The following is an 18429-nucleotide window of genomic DNA, read 5'->3' as shown; positions in this document are numbered from 1 at the left end:
CTTAAAGGAGCCTGATTTTCAGCAAGTGCTGAGCACTGTCACAAGGTGCTGCTCCTGAGGTTTATGAGCACATTCCTATACCCTGTTCCCTGTAAGACTGAGTTTTAGGGGCACATGACAGCGCATGATGTGTCACTTCAGTAACAAGCAGTGCCTGAGCCCCACCGCCCTGGCAGGGAGGGCCAAGGCCAAAGCCAACGCCTGAGCCCCATCGCTCCGGGTGGGAAGGGGGGTGTCAAAGCCAAAGACCAAGGGCTTCAGCCCCGGCCTATAACCTGAGCCCCGCCACCAGAGCTGAAGATGTTGGGCTTTGACCCTGGGCAGTGGGGCTCGGGCTTTGGTCCCGGGCCCCAGCAAGTCTAACATCAGCCCTGGCGGCCCCATTAAAATGGGCTCCCAACACACTTTGGGGTCCTGGCTCACAGTTTGAGAACCCCCCTGTAATAAATGTTCACAGTGGGCTACAAGAATTGGATGGGAATGTTCCAGAAGCCTCCTCTAGCTTTTTGTCTGAGATAATACGAATCTTTAAATAAGAAGAGAGCTATATCTTTGGCTGTGACATTTCGTAGTGTGGCCCTCTGATATGAAGGAACTGAAAGGTTTTCTGATTTGGGGAGTTATTTAACCTAGTGCTCTACGTAGGTGGAAGAATGATCTCCCCTTTAATTCTGCTGACTTTTATTTTCCCAGTGTTTTTCTAAACTACTTACAGCTACTGACATCCCTTCCTGCAACAATTACAGAAGCTCCCCCCTTCCCTACGCAGTTTAAACTATTTATACACTGGGTACTGGGCAACCACTTGGTTTAAAAATGGGTTTGGTTACGTGGCTGTATGGAATGGATGTTACCCCGAGATGGTACATGGGCCTGCTGGCCCATTGTAACTGGTTATATAGCCCATTTCTGATCTCACTGAGGTTATTGGGAGTTTTGCTATGACTTCAATGGGTGCAGGATTAGGCCCACATTTTTGCCAATGAAAAAACAGATTTGTAAATTAAGCTTTGGAAAATTTGCTCAATCATCTTTTACTAATTCTGTAGAAGGTTATCTTTCTTTTACTAAAGGTTCAAGGTGAGGGGGGAGGGGGGAGGATGAGATTACCCCATGGACCACAGTTTTATGGTATGCTGAAGTCCATTAAACAGAAATGATTCACACTGGTATGAAACGACTGCATTATGACTTTTGGCAGAGTACAAATACCAGGAAGTGAATGAAACCTTCCCCAGTACAGAAAGCACCTAAGTTGCTACCATGCTTATCATGTGGATCTGGGCATGTTGTCTGCGTATAATATGGGTCCTGTCATGGGAAACAGCTTTAAGAAAAACTAGAGAATAAGTAATAGAAGAAACATACTGATGGGGTCCTTTGCAACAACAGAATTTGAGGCTGTGCTGGGTTGTCCAGGCCCTGCCCTGTTCACAGCTGTAACACGGAACTCATATTCTGTATTCTCCAGCAATCCATCCACTTTGAACTTGGTATCTAAAGATGGAAATATTACAAGTGTGTAGATGGTTCATAATTTTTAGGGAAAGTTCCTTCATGCATAAAAGAATTCCCAAGCGAGTATCAAAACAAACAAATACATAAAAATCACCTTTGGCCTGAGACTAAGCGCGAGACATTTCAGCTCAAAAACATTTTTGGGGAACATTATGAATGATGATAGTCTCCATGTATCCAATCATGAACCCCACTTGCACAATGGAACCCCAAGGATTCCAAGGGGGACTCCTTTGGCACACACAAATGTGCTTTAAATGTATAACACAGGAACTAATTTGGCCTTAACATGTATAACATAGGAAAAATGTATAATTTGCCAGTATAGTTCCTTCTACTCAATTCAGGGCCAGGGTCTGATGCCTTCACTCATGTTAGGTAGTATTTGTTCCATGAGCAGTCCCATTGTACTAATCAATTTGAGTAAGACTATCAGAATCTGGCCACCAAAGACTCATCAGCTAGATCCTCCATTCAATTTGGTCAAAACCTCTAGAACCAAATATTTTGTCTTAAAATTAACACAGCTTCCACCCTTTACCGCAATTAATTTTGGTCCTTCAATCAATCGATTGCCATTTAATTAATAAGAATCCAAAATGCTGAATCAGACAGAAGAATCCAAGAAAGAATCATGATAATAAAAGATGACTAAGACCAAAAGTCTTGTTATTCAGATGTTGTTGAAATAAATGTTTCCATGTGTTATATAGGCTGCAATTTACATATATTGTAAATGATCACCATAACAAGCTCAGTTACTTATTTAACAAGCTCGGTTACTTATTTAAATCAAGTTTGGTCAAAAACAGAGGAAGGTAGTACAGTTAATCAGGGAAAAATTTTCAAATGTGTCTGCTTGAAATTAGACACCAAAATCCATATGTGGGTACATAAATAAAAATGTTCTGATTTTCAGAGATGCTGAGTATCCAAAGCTCCCATTTGTTCTAATGTTCAGCACATCTGAAAATCAGGCCATAGCTGTTTAGGTGCCTAAATGTAGATTTAGGTCCCAAATTTCAGGCAAGCATGTTTGAAAATTTGGACTTTAATATCTATAGCTGGTCTTCAGAAACCATGTGCTATGTCTAGACAACATCGTCCCTTTGCTTGAGTGATCAGAACTTCAGCTTCTCATCTCATGTCCTCTCTAGCTTTCATTTTGCCCTTGCATGGTGCAAGGAAGTGATATCTCACCTTGGACTAGTTCTTTGGTAACTGGGACCCAAAGGTTGCTGCCTTTCTTCCTTCTTTCCACAATGTACCCTTGTACTGGGGAGCCGCCGTCCTGTGCTGGAGGGTTCCAGGTGATGGTGACAGCTTCCTTAGTAACATCTGTAACTTGAGGTTGAGATGCCAGTCCAGGGGGCTCTAGACAGAGTTAGATTCAGCACAGAAGAATCAGAATCAGCGACTGCTCCACTACAAAACCTCTGTTGGTAAGAACAACTGATAGCAAGAGGCAAGGAAGAGCGATCTAGACCTCTAAGTTCCTTCATTGCCAAAACCCCTGTTTTAAAGCTTTTGCTTTGTTATCTATGTCCCCAGCTCATTTTTGGGATTCAGAAGTGGACAGTACTCATTAGTAAAGACCTGAAAATATCATTGCCTTATGTTTTGTTCCTAAGATAATACTGTGTATCTCCACTGACCTAGTGGTCTAAAAGCACAGGACTGTAACCCAGGAATTCCTGAGTTTTAATTCTAGGTCTGACATTGATTTTTGTGTGGACTTGAACAAGTTACTTACCCTCTCTGCCTCATTTCTCCCATCTATAAATTGGGGATACTAATACTTATTACCTACCTAATAAGGGTGCCGTATAGATTAGTTAGATAATGTTTTGCAAAGTATTTTGAATATAAGAGGTGCCATATAAAAAGACAGTTACCTTTTCCGTAACTGGTGTTCTTCAAGAGGTGTTGCTCATGTCTATTCCATATTAGCTGTGTGTGCTTGCCACATGCACTGGCGCCTGAAGTTTTCCCCTCAGCAGTATCCGTAAGGGACTGTCTCTGGTGCCCTCTGGAGTGGTGCCCACATGACATGGAACAAGGGGCACCGCAGGCTCCCCCCACCCTCAGTTCCTTCTTGCTGGAAACTCTGACAGTGGGGAAAGGAGGGCAGGTCATGGAATGGACATGAGCACCACATCTTGAAGAACACCAGTTACCTGTCTTTTCTTCTTTGAGTGCTTGCTTATGTCCATTCCGTATTAGGTGACTCCCAAATAGTACCCTTGGAGGTGGGTAGAAGTTCATTGACATGTAGATTGCAACACAGCTCTGCTGAACCCAGCGTCATCCCTGGCCTGCTGAGGGATGGCACGATGAGCAGTGAATGTGTGAATGGAGGACCACGTTGAGGCTCCACAGATTTCCCGGATAGGGATGTGTGCCAAGAAGGCCACTGAAGACGCTTGCACTCCCGTCGAGTGGACTCTGACAATTGGTGGCAGTGGAACCCCCGCCAGGTCGTAACAGGTCCTTATTCACAAGGTAATCCAATTGCAAATCCTCTGCAAGGACAGCAGGTGACCCTTCATCCTATCTCCTGTAGCGATGAAGAGTTGAGTCAATTTTTGGAAAGGCTTGGTACGTTCTAAGTAGAAAGCCAAGGCCCTCCGGACATCCAGGGCGTGAAGACACCTCTCCTCATTGGTCTTCTGTGGTTTGGACAGAACACCAGGAGGAAGATGTTCTGGTTCATACGAAAGGTGGAGACCACCTTTGGCAGGAAGGTTGGGTGGGGCCACAACTGAAAATTATCTTTGTGGAAGACCATGTACAGAGGTTCTGAGGTCAAGGCTTTAATCTCAGAGACCTGTCTCGCTGACATCATCACCACAGGAACTCAAACTTCCATGACAGATGAGAAAGGGAGCAGGAACCCAGTGGCTCAAAGGGCAGGCTAGTAAGCCTAGAGAGGACCAAGTTAAGATTTCACTGAAGGATGGGAGCCTTCACCTGTGGGAAGAGTCTCTCAAGCCCCCTCAGGAAATCTGACTATCATGTCATGGGAAAACCATCTGTCCTTGGATCGGCGGGTGAAAAGCAGAGATGGCTGCGAGATGCATTCTAATGGAAGAGTGTGCTAGGACCTGGTTCCTCAAATGGAGCAGGTAGTCCAGGACAGTGGACAGTATGAAGGAACGCGAGGGAGAGATGCCCCATTCGGACGCCCGATGGAAAAACCTCATCCACTTGGCCAGGTAAATCAGTCTAGTTGAGGGCTTCCTACTTTCCAGGAGAACCTGCTGGACTCCTTCTGAACAGGTCCGCAGCATCCACGCTGAGAGGTGGAGGGATATGAGATTGGGGTGCAGGAGCCAACCTGTGGTCCTGTGACAGAAGGTCTGATCAGTTGGGCAGGGGCCAGGGAGGGGCTGCTGACAGGCTCATGAGTGTTCTGAACCATTGCTGGCGAGGCCACATCAGGGCAGTCATGATGACCTACACCTTGTCTCTCTTGACCTTTGCTAGGGCCCTGCTGATGACTGGAATTGGAGAGAATGCGTATATCAGGCTTCCTGACCACAACAGGAAGAAGGCATAGAAGAGGGAGGCCTTGCTCAGACGTTAATGGGACGTTAATGGGACAAAATCGGAGGGCCCAGATAATCTTCATTCAAGAATATTAAAGGAACTGGCACATGAAATTGCAAGCCCATTAGCAAGAATTTTTAATGAATCGGTAAACTCAGGGGTTGTACCGTACGACTGGAGAATTGCTAACATAGTCCTATCTTTAAGAAAGGGAAAAAAAATGATCGAGACTTATAGAGCCTGTTAGTTGACATCTGAGTATATAAGGTCTTGGAAAAATTTTGAAGGAGAAAGTAGTTAAGGACATTGAGGTCAATTGAATTGGGACAAATTACAACATGGTTTTACAAAAGGTAGATCGTGCCAAACCAACCCTGATCCCTTCTTTGAGAAGGTGACAGATTATTAGACAAAGGAAATGCAGTAGATTTAATTTACGTCGATTTCAGTAAGGCATTGACATGGTTCCACATAGGGAATTATTAGTTAAATTAAAAAGATGGGACAATATGAAAATTGAAAGTGGATAAGGAACTGGTTAAAGGGGAGACTACAACAGGTCGTACTGAGGGTGGAACTGTCAGGCTGGAAGGAGGTTACTAGTGAATTCTCAAGGATAGTTTTGGAGACCATCTTATTTTAACCTTTTTATTACTGCCTTGCACAAAAGCTGGGAATGTGCTAATAAAGTTGGCGATGACACAAAGCTGGGAGGTATTGCTAAAACAGAAGACCAGAATATCATCAGGAGATCTGGATGACCTGTAAATGAGTATAGTAATAGGATGAAATTTAATAGTGAAAGTGCAAGGTCATGCATTAGGGATTAATAATAAGAATTTTTGTTATAAATTGGGGACACATCAGTTGGAAGCAACAGAGGAGGGAAGGACCCTGGAGTATTGGTTGATCACAGATGACTATGAGCCGCCAATGTGATATGGCCGTTAAAAAGCTAATGCGTTTTTAGGATGCATCAGCGAGTATTTCCAGCAAAGATAAGGAGTGTTAGTACCGTTTAAAGGCACTGGTGAGACTATTTGGAATACTGTGCTGCAGTTTGGTTCTCCCATGTTTAAGGCGATGAATTCAAACTGGAACAGGTTCAGAGATGGGCTACAGATGATCCGAGATGGAAAACCTGTTTATGAAAGGAGATCAAAGAGCTTGGTTTGTTTAGCGTAACCAAAGAAGGTTGAGGGGGATATGCGTGCTCTTTATAAATATATCAGAGGATTGATATTAGGGAGGAGAGATTATTTAAGCTTAGTACAATGTAGACAAGAACAAATGGGTATAACTGGACACTAGAAGTTTAGACTTGAAATTAGACAAGTTTCTAACCATAGAGGTGAAGTTCTGGAAGCCTCAAGGAGGTTGTGGCGCAAAGACATATCTGGCTTAAGACTAAAGCTTGAAAGTTTATGGAAGGATGGTATGAGGGATAGCTTCATTTTGACAATTGATCTTTGATTATCAGCATGTAAGATGCCCAGTGGTCTGTGATGGATGTTAGATAGATGGGATCTGAGTTACTGCAGAGAATTCTTTCCTGAGTGCTGCCCACATGCTCAGGGTTTAGCTGATCGCCATATTTGGGGTCGGGAAGGTTGGCAGAGGCCCTGGAGGTTTTTTGCCTTCCTCTGCAGCGTGGGGCATGGGTCACTTGCTGGTGGATTCTCTGCAGCTTGAGGTCTTCAAACCACAATTTGAAGACTTCAATAACTCAGACATAGGGTAGGAGTTTGTTATAGAAGGGGATGGTAGGATTCTGTGGCCTGCTTTGTGCAGGAGGTCAGACTAGATGATCATATTGGTCCCTTCTGACCTTAAAATCTATGAGTCTATGAGTCGCCGAGAACAAACCTGGTGGCATTTCTTGTTCTGTCTGGTAGCGAACAGGTCCACTTGGGGAGTTCCCCACCTTTGAAAGATCATGCCAGCTCCCTCTGGCTGGAGTGACCACTCATGGCGGGAGGAGAAGTCCCTGCTGAGCTGGTCTGCCAGTGTATTCCTGACACCGGGAAGGTAAAAAGCTTCCAGGTGGATCTCATGGATGATGCAGAAGTCCCATAGACTGAGCGCCTCCTGACAGAGAGTCGATGAGCGCACTCCCCCTTGCCTGTTGATGTGGAACATCGAGGCTGTGCTGTCCATCAGGACTCGTACCACCTTGCCCAACAGGTGGGGTGTCAAGGTGTCACCCCTGTCTGAACTTTAGGGTACATATGTGGGGACCTGCATGTGATAACCCCTAAGCTTATTTACCATCTTAGATTTAGTAGCTGCCACCACCAAATAGTTTAAACAAATGTTTATGGGAAGGTCATTTGGAAACTCTGTCTTCCCCCCAAATATTTCCCCAGTCTTTATCCCCCTTTTCCTGGCAGGATTGAGACTGATTCACCTCCCACCAATTTCTGGTGAGCCCAGATCCAAAATCCCTTGGATCTTAAAACAAGGAAAAATCAATCAGGTTCTTTAAAGAAGACTTTTAATTAAAGAAAAAGAGTGAAAGGAATATCTCTGGGAGATTAGCATGCAAGCTACTGTCACAGACAACAGATTAAAAACACACAGGATGTCTCTCTGGGCAAAAACTTAAAGTTACGCAAAAGAAACCCAATTTGATTCTCCCTCTTATGCAAAAGAAGCCACAAAGGAAAATAAGCATAATCTAATACATTCCTTCTCTAAATACTTACTACTTTTAAGAAATGTTAGATGGCTGATTCCTGGATCCTTCAATCCAGCACAAACTTACTGAATAGACAAAAGACTGATTTCCCTCCTCCCTCTTTGAAAGCATCCTGTCCCGCCATTGGTTCCTCTGGTCAAGTGTCAGCTAGGCTATGTGAACTTCTTAACCCTTCACAGGTAAAAGAGGAATTAACCCTTAACTGTCTGTTTATGACATGGGGCAAGAAGACTCCTCATGCCAGCCAGACTGCTCGGAGCTCTTTGACGTTTATGTGCAACTGCAATTAGTCCAGGGACCACATCCCCTGAGTCTGGAGGACACTGATATGTGCCCCCAGCTGAGGTCCGAGGCATCTGACACCAAGTCAATGAAGTGAGATGGGTTGTTGAATGGAACCCCCGCCAGGACTGTCCTGCAGTGTGTCCACAACCACAGTGAGGTAAGTATCACCTGGGGAATGGTAATGATCTTTTCCAGGGAGTCTCAGGACTGGGAATAGACCATCACCAGCCATTGTTGTAGGGGCCACATCCGGAGCCTGGCATGGCGGACTTCGTAAGTGCACACTGCCATGTGACCCAGGAGGCACAGACAGACCCTGGCTGTAATCAGAGGGAACATGGAGACTTCCGCAATGAGGTTCATCAGCGTGTCGAACGTTTCTAGTGGCAAGAATGCCCTGGTGCAGGTTGAGTCGAGGATCGCTCCAATGAACTCTATTCACTGCACTGGCACTAACGTCGACTTTTTGTCATTCACCAGTAGACCCAGAGAGCAGCACGTAGCTTGAAACACCGCAACCTCCCTTTGGACTTGAGACCTAGAGCTGCCCTTGACGAGCCACTCGTTGAGGTATGGGTAGATCTGGATACTCCGGTGCCTGAGGTAAGCTGCTACCACCGACATGCACTTGGTAAACACTCTCGGTGCTGTTGCCAGGCAGAACGAGAGGACAGCAAACTGGTAGTGGTGGAGGCCCACCGCAATCTGGAGGAAGCGTCTGTGGCCTTGAAAGATCGCTATTGGAAGTATGCATCCTTCAAGTCGTGGCAGCATACCTGTCTCCCGGATCCAGGGAGGGGATAATAGTAGCCAGGGAAACCGTGCAGAACTTTAACTTCTTTAGGTATTTGTTGAGGTCTCACAGGTCCAGGATGGGCCATAGACCACCCTTGGCCTTTGGGATTAAAAAGTACTGGAAACAGAACTCCTTGTTCCTGTACTCGAGAGGAACTTCTTCCACCACACCCACTGTAGCAACCCGTTTACCTCCTGTGTGAGAAGACTCTCAAGAAGGGGTAGCTGAAGAGGGATAGGGAAGGCAAGTGGGCAGCGAGGTGTAGAAAGGAACTGGAGGGTATAATCCTGCTCCACTGTGCTGAGGACCCATAGGTCCACGGTTATAGCTGACCAGGCAGGGAGGAAAAGGGAAAGGCAGTTGGAGAACACAAGGAAGGATGGATTTGGAGAACAGTCTGGTAGGTCACCCTTGGGTGCACCCTCAAAACGAGGGTTTGGCCCCTGCTTATTCTGGGTCGAGCCCGACTGGGCAGAAGGTGGAGTTGGGTGGCTCACACGGCACTTGTAGCTCTTGGCTCATTTATGGGGCTGGTTCTGCTGATGCTGGCTCCCCTGGCCCTGTGTCTGCTGCGGTTTGAATTGCTTATGTGCCGTGGCTGGGACGTAGAGATACAGGGTCTTCAGAGTGGTGTGGGAGTCTTGAGGCCATGCAACCTGCGATCTGTTTGCTCTGCAAATAGAGCCCAGCTATCAAAGGACAGGTCCTGCATAGTGGAAAACCCAGAGAGGAGCAGCCAGGAGGCTCGCTGCATGGAGATAGCGGAAGCCATGGTGCGGGCAGAAGCATAAGCAGTGTCTGACGCCGCCAGAAGGGCCACCCTGGCTGCAGTCGTGTGCTCATTGAGGATCACTCGCAACTCCTTCTTGGAAGCTTTGGGGAGCGACCCTTCGAACTTGGCCATGGCTTGCCACATGTTGAAGTCATATCAGCCAAGGAGGGCTTGGTGGTTGGCTACTCTCAGCTGAAGGCTGTTAGACGAATAAACCTTACATCCAAAAAGATCCAGCCCTCTGGAGTCTTTATTTTTGAGGGTGGTCCCAGGTTGTCCCTGCCTCTCTTTGTGGTTAACCATCTTGACTACAAGGGAATTGGGGGTTGGGTGGCAGTATAAGTACTCATGCCCATTGGTTGACACCAAGTACTTGTGTTCGGCTCTGTTAGAGACAGGGGCCAGGGAAGAAGGGGTCTGCCACAGGACATTAGTGATCCTGGAAACCCCTTCATGAAGGAGGAGAGCCACCCTGGCAGGAGCCGAGGAGCAGAGGACATTGAATCGAGTCTGAGGGCTCTTCCAAGTCCTCTGCCGGAAGCCCCAGCTTGGAAGTGACCCTCTTCAAAAGTTGCTGGGGTGCCTTAGCATCATCCTGAGGAACTGGGTGAGGGGGCCCCGTGATAGCCTTGTCTGGCAATGACAAGGATGATGCTGGTGCCGTGGGAACCTACATATCCATTGGTGGTCCAGCAGCTTGCTCCCCTGGATCCTCCTGGACCAGTAGGGGTCTTACCCCTGAAGTCTCAAGCACCGGAGGGGGACGGGATACTGAGGCCGCTGGCCTCTCTCAGGCTCCCGACATCAACCGGGCAGCCTGGGAAGGTTGGGTGAACCCCCAAGGGTTCCATGGCACCGGCCCCTGCGCTTGGGGTCATGGGACAGGTTTCATTGCTGATAATGTAGACAGCACTGTCAGTACCGGGGCTTCTCCTGCAGTCAGAGAACTTTACTCTGAGCCGGAGCTACCAATGGAGTGGTCGGCACAGGGCAACCAGGAATGGGCTCTCTTGTCTGACCGGTGCTGTTTGCTGCATCCTGAAGCCAACCTGTCCGAGCGAGACTGTCTTGGTCGGGCTCTTGGGAACTGATGGTATTTAGCAGATCTGCGTTGGATACCTGGCGATCCATGCCTCATGCTACTCAACTGGTACCGGGACATCGAACAGGAACGGGAGCTACTACTGGTCAGTTGCTGGGAGGATTGTCCTGAGTAAGGTGACCTTCCCTTTGGAGACAGGCAATGACAGCCCGGCGATCAGTGGTCTCTGGTGTCCGATCGGTCCCAGGATCAGTCTTGGGTCCTTTAAGACAGTTGGGGCCGGTCCCAGAATTCTTGCTGGATGGTGTGTGCCTCAGAGAGTCTCTGCCAATCTACCAGCAAAGTACATCTCGAGTCCCTGGATCGGTGCCCCCAGTGCGGGGACCGAAGAGGGCTCCGCTGAGCCTGCCTCTGCAGTCCTGAGGTGTGGCAGCTGCGGTCGGGTGAATGCTGGATGTCCCTCTCAATGGGGAATGGTACCACTGAGGCGGGGACACATGCATTGGTCCCAACGTGGGTTTTCCCTGAGACTGGGGTACCACAGGAGCCAATAAGGGTGGCATCGGGAGCGTCAGGATCTCCTGAGCAGCTTGAAGGGCTTCGGGCGTCAACAACACCTGAAGCTGGCCAGGGTCTGCATCGCTATCTGGAGTCACAGGCACTGGGATGGGCTGCACCGCTTGACTTGACCTGGGGCCTGACTTCCTGAGGGGGATGTTAAGCTGCCTGACACAGGTCTTGGCTCTCCCCAGCCCTTTCCTTTCCCTTGCGGGAGGTAGGAGATCTTCCCATCACAGTCTTTTTCAGCTTTTTGACCAGAGCCATGGAGTGAGACCGGTGCCGGCTCGTGAACTGCGCCAGGGGAGCACTGCGCGTGGAGGCCATAGTGCTTGGCGTGGAGTCTGGCGTGGAGTCGGACCGCTGCTCCAGTGCCAGAGTGAGTGCTGACTCCATTAGCAGCACTTTTAGATGGATATCACACTCCCTTTTCATCCTAGGTTTGAAAGACTTGCAGATATGGCAGTTGTCACTTATGTGCCCTTCACCTAAGCACCTTAGGCAGCTGGTGTGTGGATCACTGATGGCCATAAGCCATTTGCAGTGATCGCAGAGCTTAAAGCCTGGGGACCGGGGCATGCCCTGACCCCTGGCTGGGTCCTATCTGGGACTAACGAAGAGTTTGCGAACTACTACTAAGGGCAACTATGAAACTACTAACTATATACAACTATTTTACAGGATTTCAAAATTTGCAGGAACAGAGAACAGAACAGTGCTACACAATGCAGCGGACACTCCAGCACCATCACTGGTGGCAAGAAGGAACTGAGGGGGGTGGGAGCCAGCGGCTCCCCTTATACCATGCCATGCGGGTGCCATTCCAGAGGCACCAGAGCCAGTCCCCTGCAGATACTGCTGAGGGAAAAACTTCAGGCACCAGTGCATGTGGTGAGCACACACACCTAATATAGAATGGACATGAGCAAACACTTGAAGAAGAATAACTAAGGTTGGAAGTTCCACCAGAGAACCGGCCAATTGTTTTTTTTAAATGTGGAAAAAAATTTTCAGTGAAATTTCACATTTTCAGTGAAAAATAAAAAATGGAAATATTTCATTCAAAAAATAAAATATTTGTATTCTGAAATGCTGCCATAGTGCCTATTGGAAGCTGTAGTTCCAGCACCTCAGGCTCTCAGTCTCTTGTGTTGGCTGAGCTTCGTGACTGGACTACATCTCCCATGATGCACTATGACTGTGAATGATAGCAAGTCAGACGGGTGTGGAGCATCATTGGAGGTGTAGTTTGGCTGGGGATCCTGGCCCATAGAAGAGAATGGGAGCATGAGGTGCCTACACTACAAATCTCATGAGACACTCGAAAAACATTTCAGAATTGAAATATTTCAGTTTTTGGCTAAAAAACTGTTTTTGACCATTCATTTTTTTAATTAAAATTTTGCATAGAAAGACACTTAAAAAATAGTTTTGCCCCCTCTACTCTCCATTTTTGTCAAAAAATGGATTTGACAAAAAAATTTCAAATTTCAAGCAGCCCTACCATACACAACACTTGCCTTGTATTAAAAAAAACTAACAACATTGAATAGCAAATTGTGCAAAATCTCCCCCCGCCTTATTTTTGTTTTGGGTATCTCTCAGCTCTAAGAGGGTGATCTAAGACAACACAAATAAGGAAGGTATTCTATTAAGTCTGGTAACCCACATTAGGCGAGTATGGGTCTTAGCTCCCTCTAGCGGCTAGTCAATAGGAACAGTTTTTGAATACCCTACTGCTTGCTATCAAAGGACATTGTCCCTGGTTCAAACCCTGCCATCAGACCAAGTAAGGGATGGTTACAAAGGGCCTACCCTTCTTGGAGCTTTCAGCCCTGAAGTGCAGAAAGCCAAAAAAGAGACAATGCCCTCTTGAGGGGGGGAAGGAGCAAAAATAAAACCACATTAAAAATGGCAGCTCTGGCACGCTCAGGTGCTTACCAATAGGTTCTCCAGCAAAGATTTCTTCTGTCTCCAGTGGATCACTCAGACCTTCTGCATTGACAGCAATGATTCTGAACTGATAGGCTTTACCTTCCTCAACCTTATCAGTGGCAAATGTGGTGTGTTTGCTGTCAGTTTCCCCAATTTTGATCCATGACTTTTTCCCAGCCATCTTCTTTTCAATGATGAAGTGGGTCACTTGCTTTCCTCCATTGTCTCTGGGTGCTTTCCATTTCATTTTAATACATTTTCCTGTACGCTCTAGCAATTCCACTTTACCCTGAGGTGGTTTTGGTTTGTCTGCAACAATGGGAGATAAACAGTGAGTGGATGGCCATTATTTAGAAGGCTATCTCCTCATTTGGTGTAAATTGGTGTTGGAGTTACACCAATTTACACCAGCTGATCTTCTGAGTTACATTCTGTCCCCCATAGAGGGACTTCTGAGCTTTGGACCCACAGTGGCCTCAGAATGCACTTTTACAACTCTACATGTCTACAGAACCAGTGAATTGCTATAAATGATTTGTTCAGGACTTACCAACAACGTTGAGAAACATATTAGCAACAGCTGAACCACAATCATTCTTCAGCTTCAGCATAATGTTTCCACTGTCTTCTCTCACACACTTTTTTATTGTGAGCGTTGCATAGTCACTGGCTTTTTCCATCACAACCTTCTCTTCCTCTGTCACCTCAATACCATCCTTGTACCAGGTGACTTTTGGCAGTGGCTTTCCCTTGAATGGGACCTTGATGTATGCTGTATGCCCGGCCTTCACAGTCACTGGGTGTGCAGCCAAAAGCTCCAGCACAGATGAGTCAATGACAGGAACATCTTGGACAAAAAGGGAAAAGACACATGAATAACTGTAGCCACCAAGGTACTTTGGTGCTTTTAATGCATTAGTGAGTTCCCCTGCAATGGTGGCATTGTTCAAGGCCTTAACTCCCTCACCCTCAAATTTCTTTAATGGTAGAAGCTCTGATTTTATGAAGGTCCTGAAGGGCACCCAGTATGTTCACTACATTTGGATTCAGACATTCCAGTTTTCCCAATTACTGTACAGAGACCTGTCTGGCTTGCCCAAGATGGTCCAGCTCAGCAGAAGAGGAGACAAGGGGTCTCCAGGGAGCATCAGTCTCAAGAAGCCCCTGAGTTCCAGAGGGCTGAAGATTCTGTGGTGATTCTAAGCTCTGCAAGGCACATGGCTAAGTACCTGTGATGCTCCTGACCAAGGGCCAAATTCTTCTGAGTACTATGAAATTATGTATCCATTAAGTGCACACATAATTGCTTAAGCAACTGCAAACGACGAGTAATTATTCATGGAGTGATGTTAGATTGGAAGGAGGTCTCAAATGCGGTTCCATAGGGATTCTACATCTTGGCAGGGGGTTAGATGACCCTGGCAGTCCCTTCTAACCCTTTGGTTCTATGAAACCAGTGAGACTACTTGCAGAGTAAGGTACTGCGGGAATAGTAAAGTATTGTGCACTATAAGTAAGTGTTGCAGAATAGGGCTTCCAGTAGAGCTGGCTGGAAAACAGTATTTTCTGCCAGTTTTTTTATAAAAAAGATTTCATAATTTTAAAAAACATATTTTGCTGAAATTGTCCTGTTTGTCAGTGAAAAACTGATCTCCCCCTCTCCGTGAAACAATTTCTGTTTTCATTTTTTGTGCACACAACCCTCAACTTTTAGAAACAAATTTTGCCATGAAAAACGTCATTTATAAAAGGCCACTTTTTGTTGAAAAATCCTTTTATGAACAAAAAAAAGTCACCATCTGTAATCCCACCCATTGCTCAATGTGGCTTTTTAGTTAAACATAGTTCAATTACATTTTTTTTAATCTGGAATGTTCACATGTTAATAGCTAGTTTGTGATAAACTCTGCCTGATGTCTCAGTAGCAATCACCAGGAGGAGCCTCCCTCATTTAGAGGACAGAGGCAGGCTGACTGCTGTGCTAAAAGTGAAGGGAGTTTGATGAGTTCAATTAGCGCCATCTGTCTGCCAAGAGTTAAGCAAAAAAATATTTTCCTACTAGAAGATTTTTCTTCTTGTTCCTACAGGAGCAATACTCAAAAAATGGTTCAGGCCACATTTTTCAAATTGCGATGCTTAAAGATAGGCCCCCTAAATCTAGCCACTTAAAATGATTTCCTGATTTACTCCCATTAAAGTGTGAGCAAATGCCCTTTTGTGTATCAAGAAATGGTGTTTTGCACACACAAATGGATGAGCCTGCAAAGGTGGCAGGCCCCAGGAAGGAGGCCTGTTAGAAATTTGATCCGACACCTGCAAGTGATTGATTGGTGAGTAGCATTAAGTAAAGAAGGTAGTACCTGCAATGGCAACGGTGGCCTCACTTTCTGCCCCCTTGGCTCTGAACGTGTACTTCCCTTCATGTTCCTCTCCCATTTTGTCAATGATCAATTTGTGGACAGCTCCCTGCTTGACTATCTGGATCCCTGTCATATCCGTGATCTGAAAGGAAGATTAAGGCAGTTTACAAAAGACCTGACAGAGATTCTTGACTATAAGGGCCTGATTAGAATAAGGGACAAAGAGTCAGGAATCCTGGCTTGTATGCTTGTAAAATGCGTTGTGATTCTTGGCTGAAAAGAATGTCAGTGTAGAGTGTTATGTGTTCACTGTGAGGATCTGAATGATCGGTGCTTCTCACTGGAGGAGCCACTCTGCCCATGAAATCTGACTGGGGCAGCACCTTGGTGTCCGGTGATGACCTGGGGAGAGAGAGACCTGCTGATCCTGTGGGGAAGGATGTGATTCCATGAGAGAGAGGGAGGCTGAGAAGGTTGGTTACAAGATGAGGGAAGAGAGTGATCCAATGACTTGTGGGGTGCTTGGCACAGGAAGATAGTTGACAAACACACAAAGGGTGGGTGCCAACCTAAAGGGCTTCAAAACATAAAGAAGACTGAGGTTCCATTTGAGTTGGGAAGACTTAAACCAGTTTGTCCGTCCTTATTCTAGGTTCTTTTCTGAGTTAGCAACACTGGGCCAATTCCTGCAGTCCTAACTCAGGCAAAAACCACACTAAGTTTTTCCAGCCCTTCATTTTTCTAATTACAATATAAACTCTTTACCTCTTTTCCATCCTTCAGCCAAACTCCCTCTACCTTCTCATCATTGAGGACAACGCAAAGCTCTGCTGGGTTCCCAGTTGGAGCCTGAACATCAGACATGCCGCTCTTGACTGTAGCGAATCTCTCTGAAAAAAAATCCCAGGGAGAGTAAGGAATAAGTAAATAAGGACAGTGAGTAAAAACAACTTTGACTCACTGAGCGCTTCTGCACCAAAGCACAGAATTAGCGGGATAAACCTCATACCATAAAAGTGTTTGGTTCAGTTCGGATAAACAACTAGACACTTACTAGGATCAAACACTGGCTCTTGTCTCTAATTGATAAGTTCAATTCTATGAATTTACCAAGCTCAAAAGCAGTGGCTGTTTATGTCATTCTAACAAGTGGCCTGTAGATGGCACTCATATATCACTCTGTGTTGGCCTCTTCCTTCCCTTCCCCTGAAGACAGAGAGCCAAATTCAACCTGAGGTGAACAGGGACATTCCACAAACTCAGGGCCAGGTTAAGGGATAGTATCTCTAAGCACATGGCGGCACAGGAATCTGAGTTTTCATTTTAAAACCATTCTTTTTATAGCCCTCATGGCTGCACAAAGATATGCTGAAAATGTGACCCGTGTGTAACCCATGCCGTGACCTCTGCCTGAGTCTGCAGGGAGCCTGAAACAATAGCTGTAAAACAGTGAATCGCCACGTTCATTTCAAAGGGCTGTTAACTCTGAAACACCATGATCTTGGGCGCGGAAGGTGGTGGGGAACCCATGCCAAACTACTCTGGTGGAAGACTGCATTGCGAAGAGCTTTTGTTGCCACCCCATCTTGGCTCTGCTGAGGTGGTATTGGCAGAGTCTCCTTCCCCCACACCCCGAGACCTCTGTTCAGGTGGGTGGGGAAGAGTCCTCCTCTCTTTCAGAACAGACCCCAGTTCACCTGGAGATGAGGAGCAGTGGTCTGTGGAAAGGGTGGTGTGACACTAAAGAATGGTGTCCCTTGTCTTTGCCACCCCATCCAGGAGTGGAGCCCCAGGAAGGAGGCCTGTTAGAAATTTGATCCGACACCTGCAAGTGATTGATTGGTGAGTAGCGTTAAGTAAAGAAGGTAGTACCTGCAATGGCAACGGTGTACTTCCCTTCATGTTCCTCTCCCATTTTGTCAATGATCAATTTGTGGACAGTGGAGGTGGGGTCAAACCTCCCTCTCAGAGTATACCCCAAACCCCCAGTTGGCCTTGTTTAAACCTGTGTTGCATTTGGTCTCTCCATCCTTCCCGGAATTATGAACACCGAGCTTCATCCTGAGCCTGTCCTTCCTGAAAGACAGGTCTGTGCACAGCCCCTGCCCTGCCATACCATCTGGCTTTAAGTGAGGAAATGGATATTTATCCATTCATTCTGTGGGCCGGTTCTTCTAAGCTGGGCTTCTATGAGACAAACACTTTTTATAGCAGGAAGGCTGGTATAAATCAAAGCCAATCTGCCTCCACCATTAGTCACTTGAATATGGTAAAGGCCACTAGAGCTCAGAAAGTGGCTTAGAAAAATCTGACTCTGGTTTAAGCTGCAGTGCTTGGTGCATGCAGCTGGGTTGTGGTGATTTTTTTTCCTCTTTCTGGCTTTGCCTCTTTCCATTGAATTTTCTAGACAGCAGTTTATTCTACAGAACTAATAATAACATAACAATATTTGTTAATGTAACAATAATGATCATTAATATTTACACCAGTGATCTCCTGAAACTGTGGCCTATGTACTACCAGTACTAGGTGGGAGGCAATCAGATGCTGTGTGGGACACTTTAAAGCATCAGGATAAGACTCCCTTATGCTCACACTGATTAAAATCACAAAGACAATACACTGAATACTTGTGAGTTTCAGATGCCCGTATGCAAGGTCTTAATCTGAGATCTACTGCTTTACGCTTATATAGCATCTTGGATCAAAGAAAAGCACTTAGCAGATAATGGTTATCTATTATCTCTGCTCTACAAATAGGGAAACAGATGCACTAGGAGGTGAAGTGATTTGCCCCATGTCAAACAGCAAGGACACTGACGAGTGAGGAACAGAACCCAAGTCACTTGATGCCAAGTCCCCTGAGGTAACCACTAGACAACACAGCATCTCTGTAATGTAGAACAGTGCAGAACG

At 46.2% G+C, this 18429-nt stretch overlaps 1 protein-coding gene across 1 annotated transcript in view; it reads right to left on the bottom strand.

Moving 5' to 3' along the window:
* The window catches only part of IGSF22 (immunoglobulin superfamily member 22), a 212263-nt gene that overhangs the window by 16212 nt on the left and 177622 nt on the right, over positions 1–18429 (bottom strand). Inside the window, exons 25-30 of the mRNA XM_032765505.2 lie at positions 16279–16403; positions 15514–15655; positions 13704–14000; positions 13160–13462; positions 2719–2892; positions 1369–1497 (exon numbers count right to left, since the gene is read on the bottom strand). Coding sequence (XP_032621396.1) covers positions 1369–1497; positions 2719–2892; positions 13160–13462; positions 13704–14000; positions 15514–15655; positions 16279–16403 — 1170 coding nt within the window. The remainder of the gene's footprint in view (positions 1–1368; positions 1498–2718; positions 2893–13159; positions 13463–13703; positions 14001–15513; positions 15656–16278; positions 16404–18429) is intronic.

The sequence above is a fragment of the Chelonoidis abingdonii genome, chromosome 4 (genome assembly GCF_003597395.2).
Source record: "Chelonoidis abingdonii isolate Lonesome George chromosome 4, CheloAbing_2.0, whole genome shotgun sequence".
Lineage (NCBI taxonomy): Eukaryota > Metazoa > Chordata > Testudines > Testudinidae > Chelonoidis > Chelonoidis abingdonii.
This window is presented reverse-complemented; position numbering and strand designations above follow the sequence as displayed.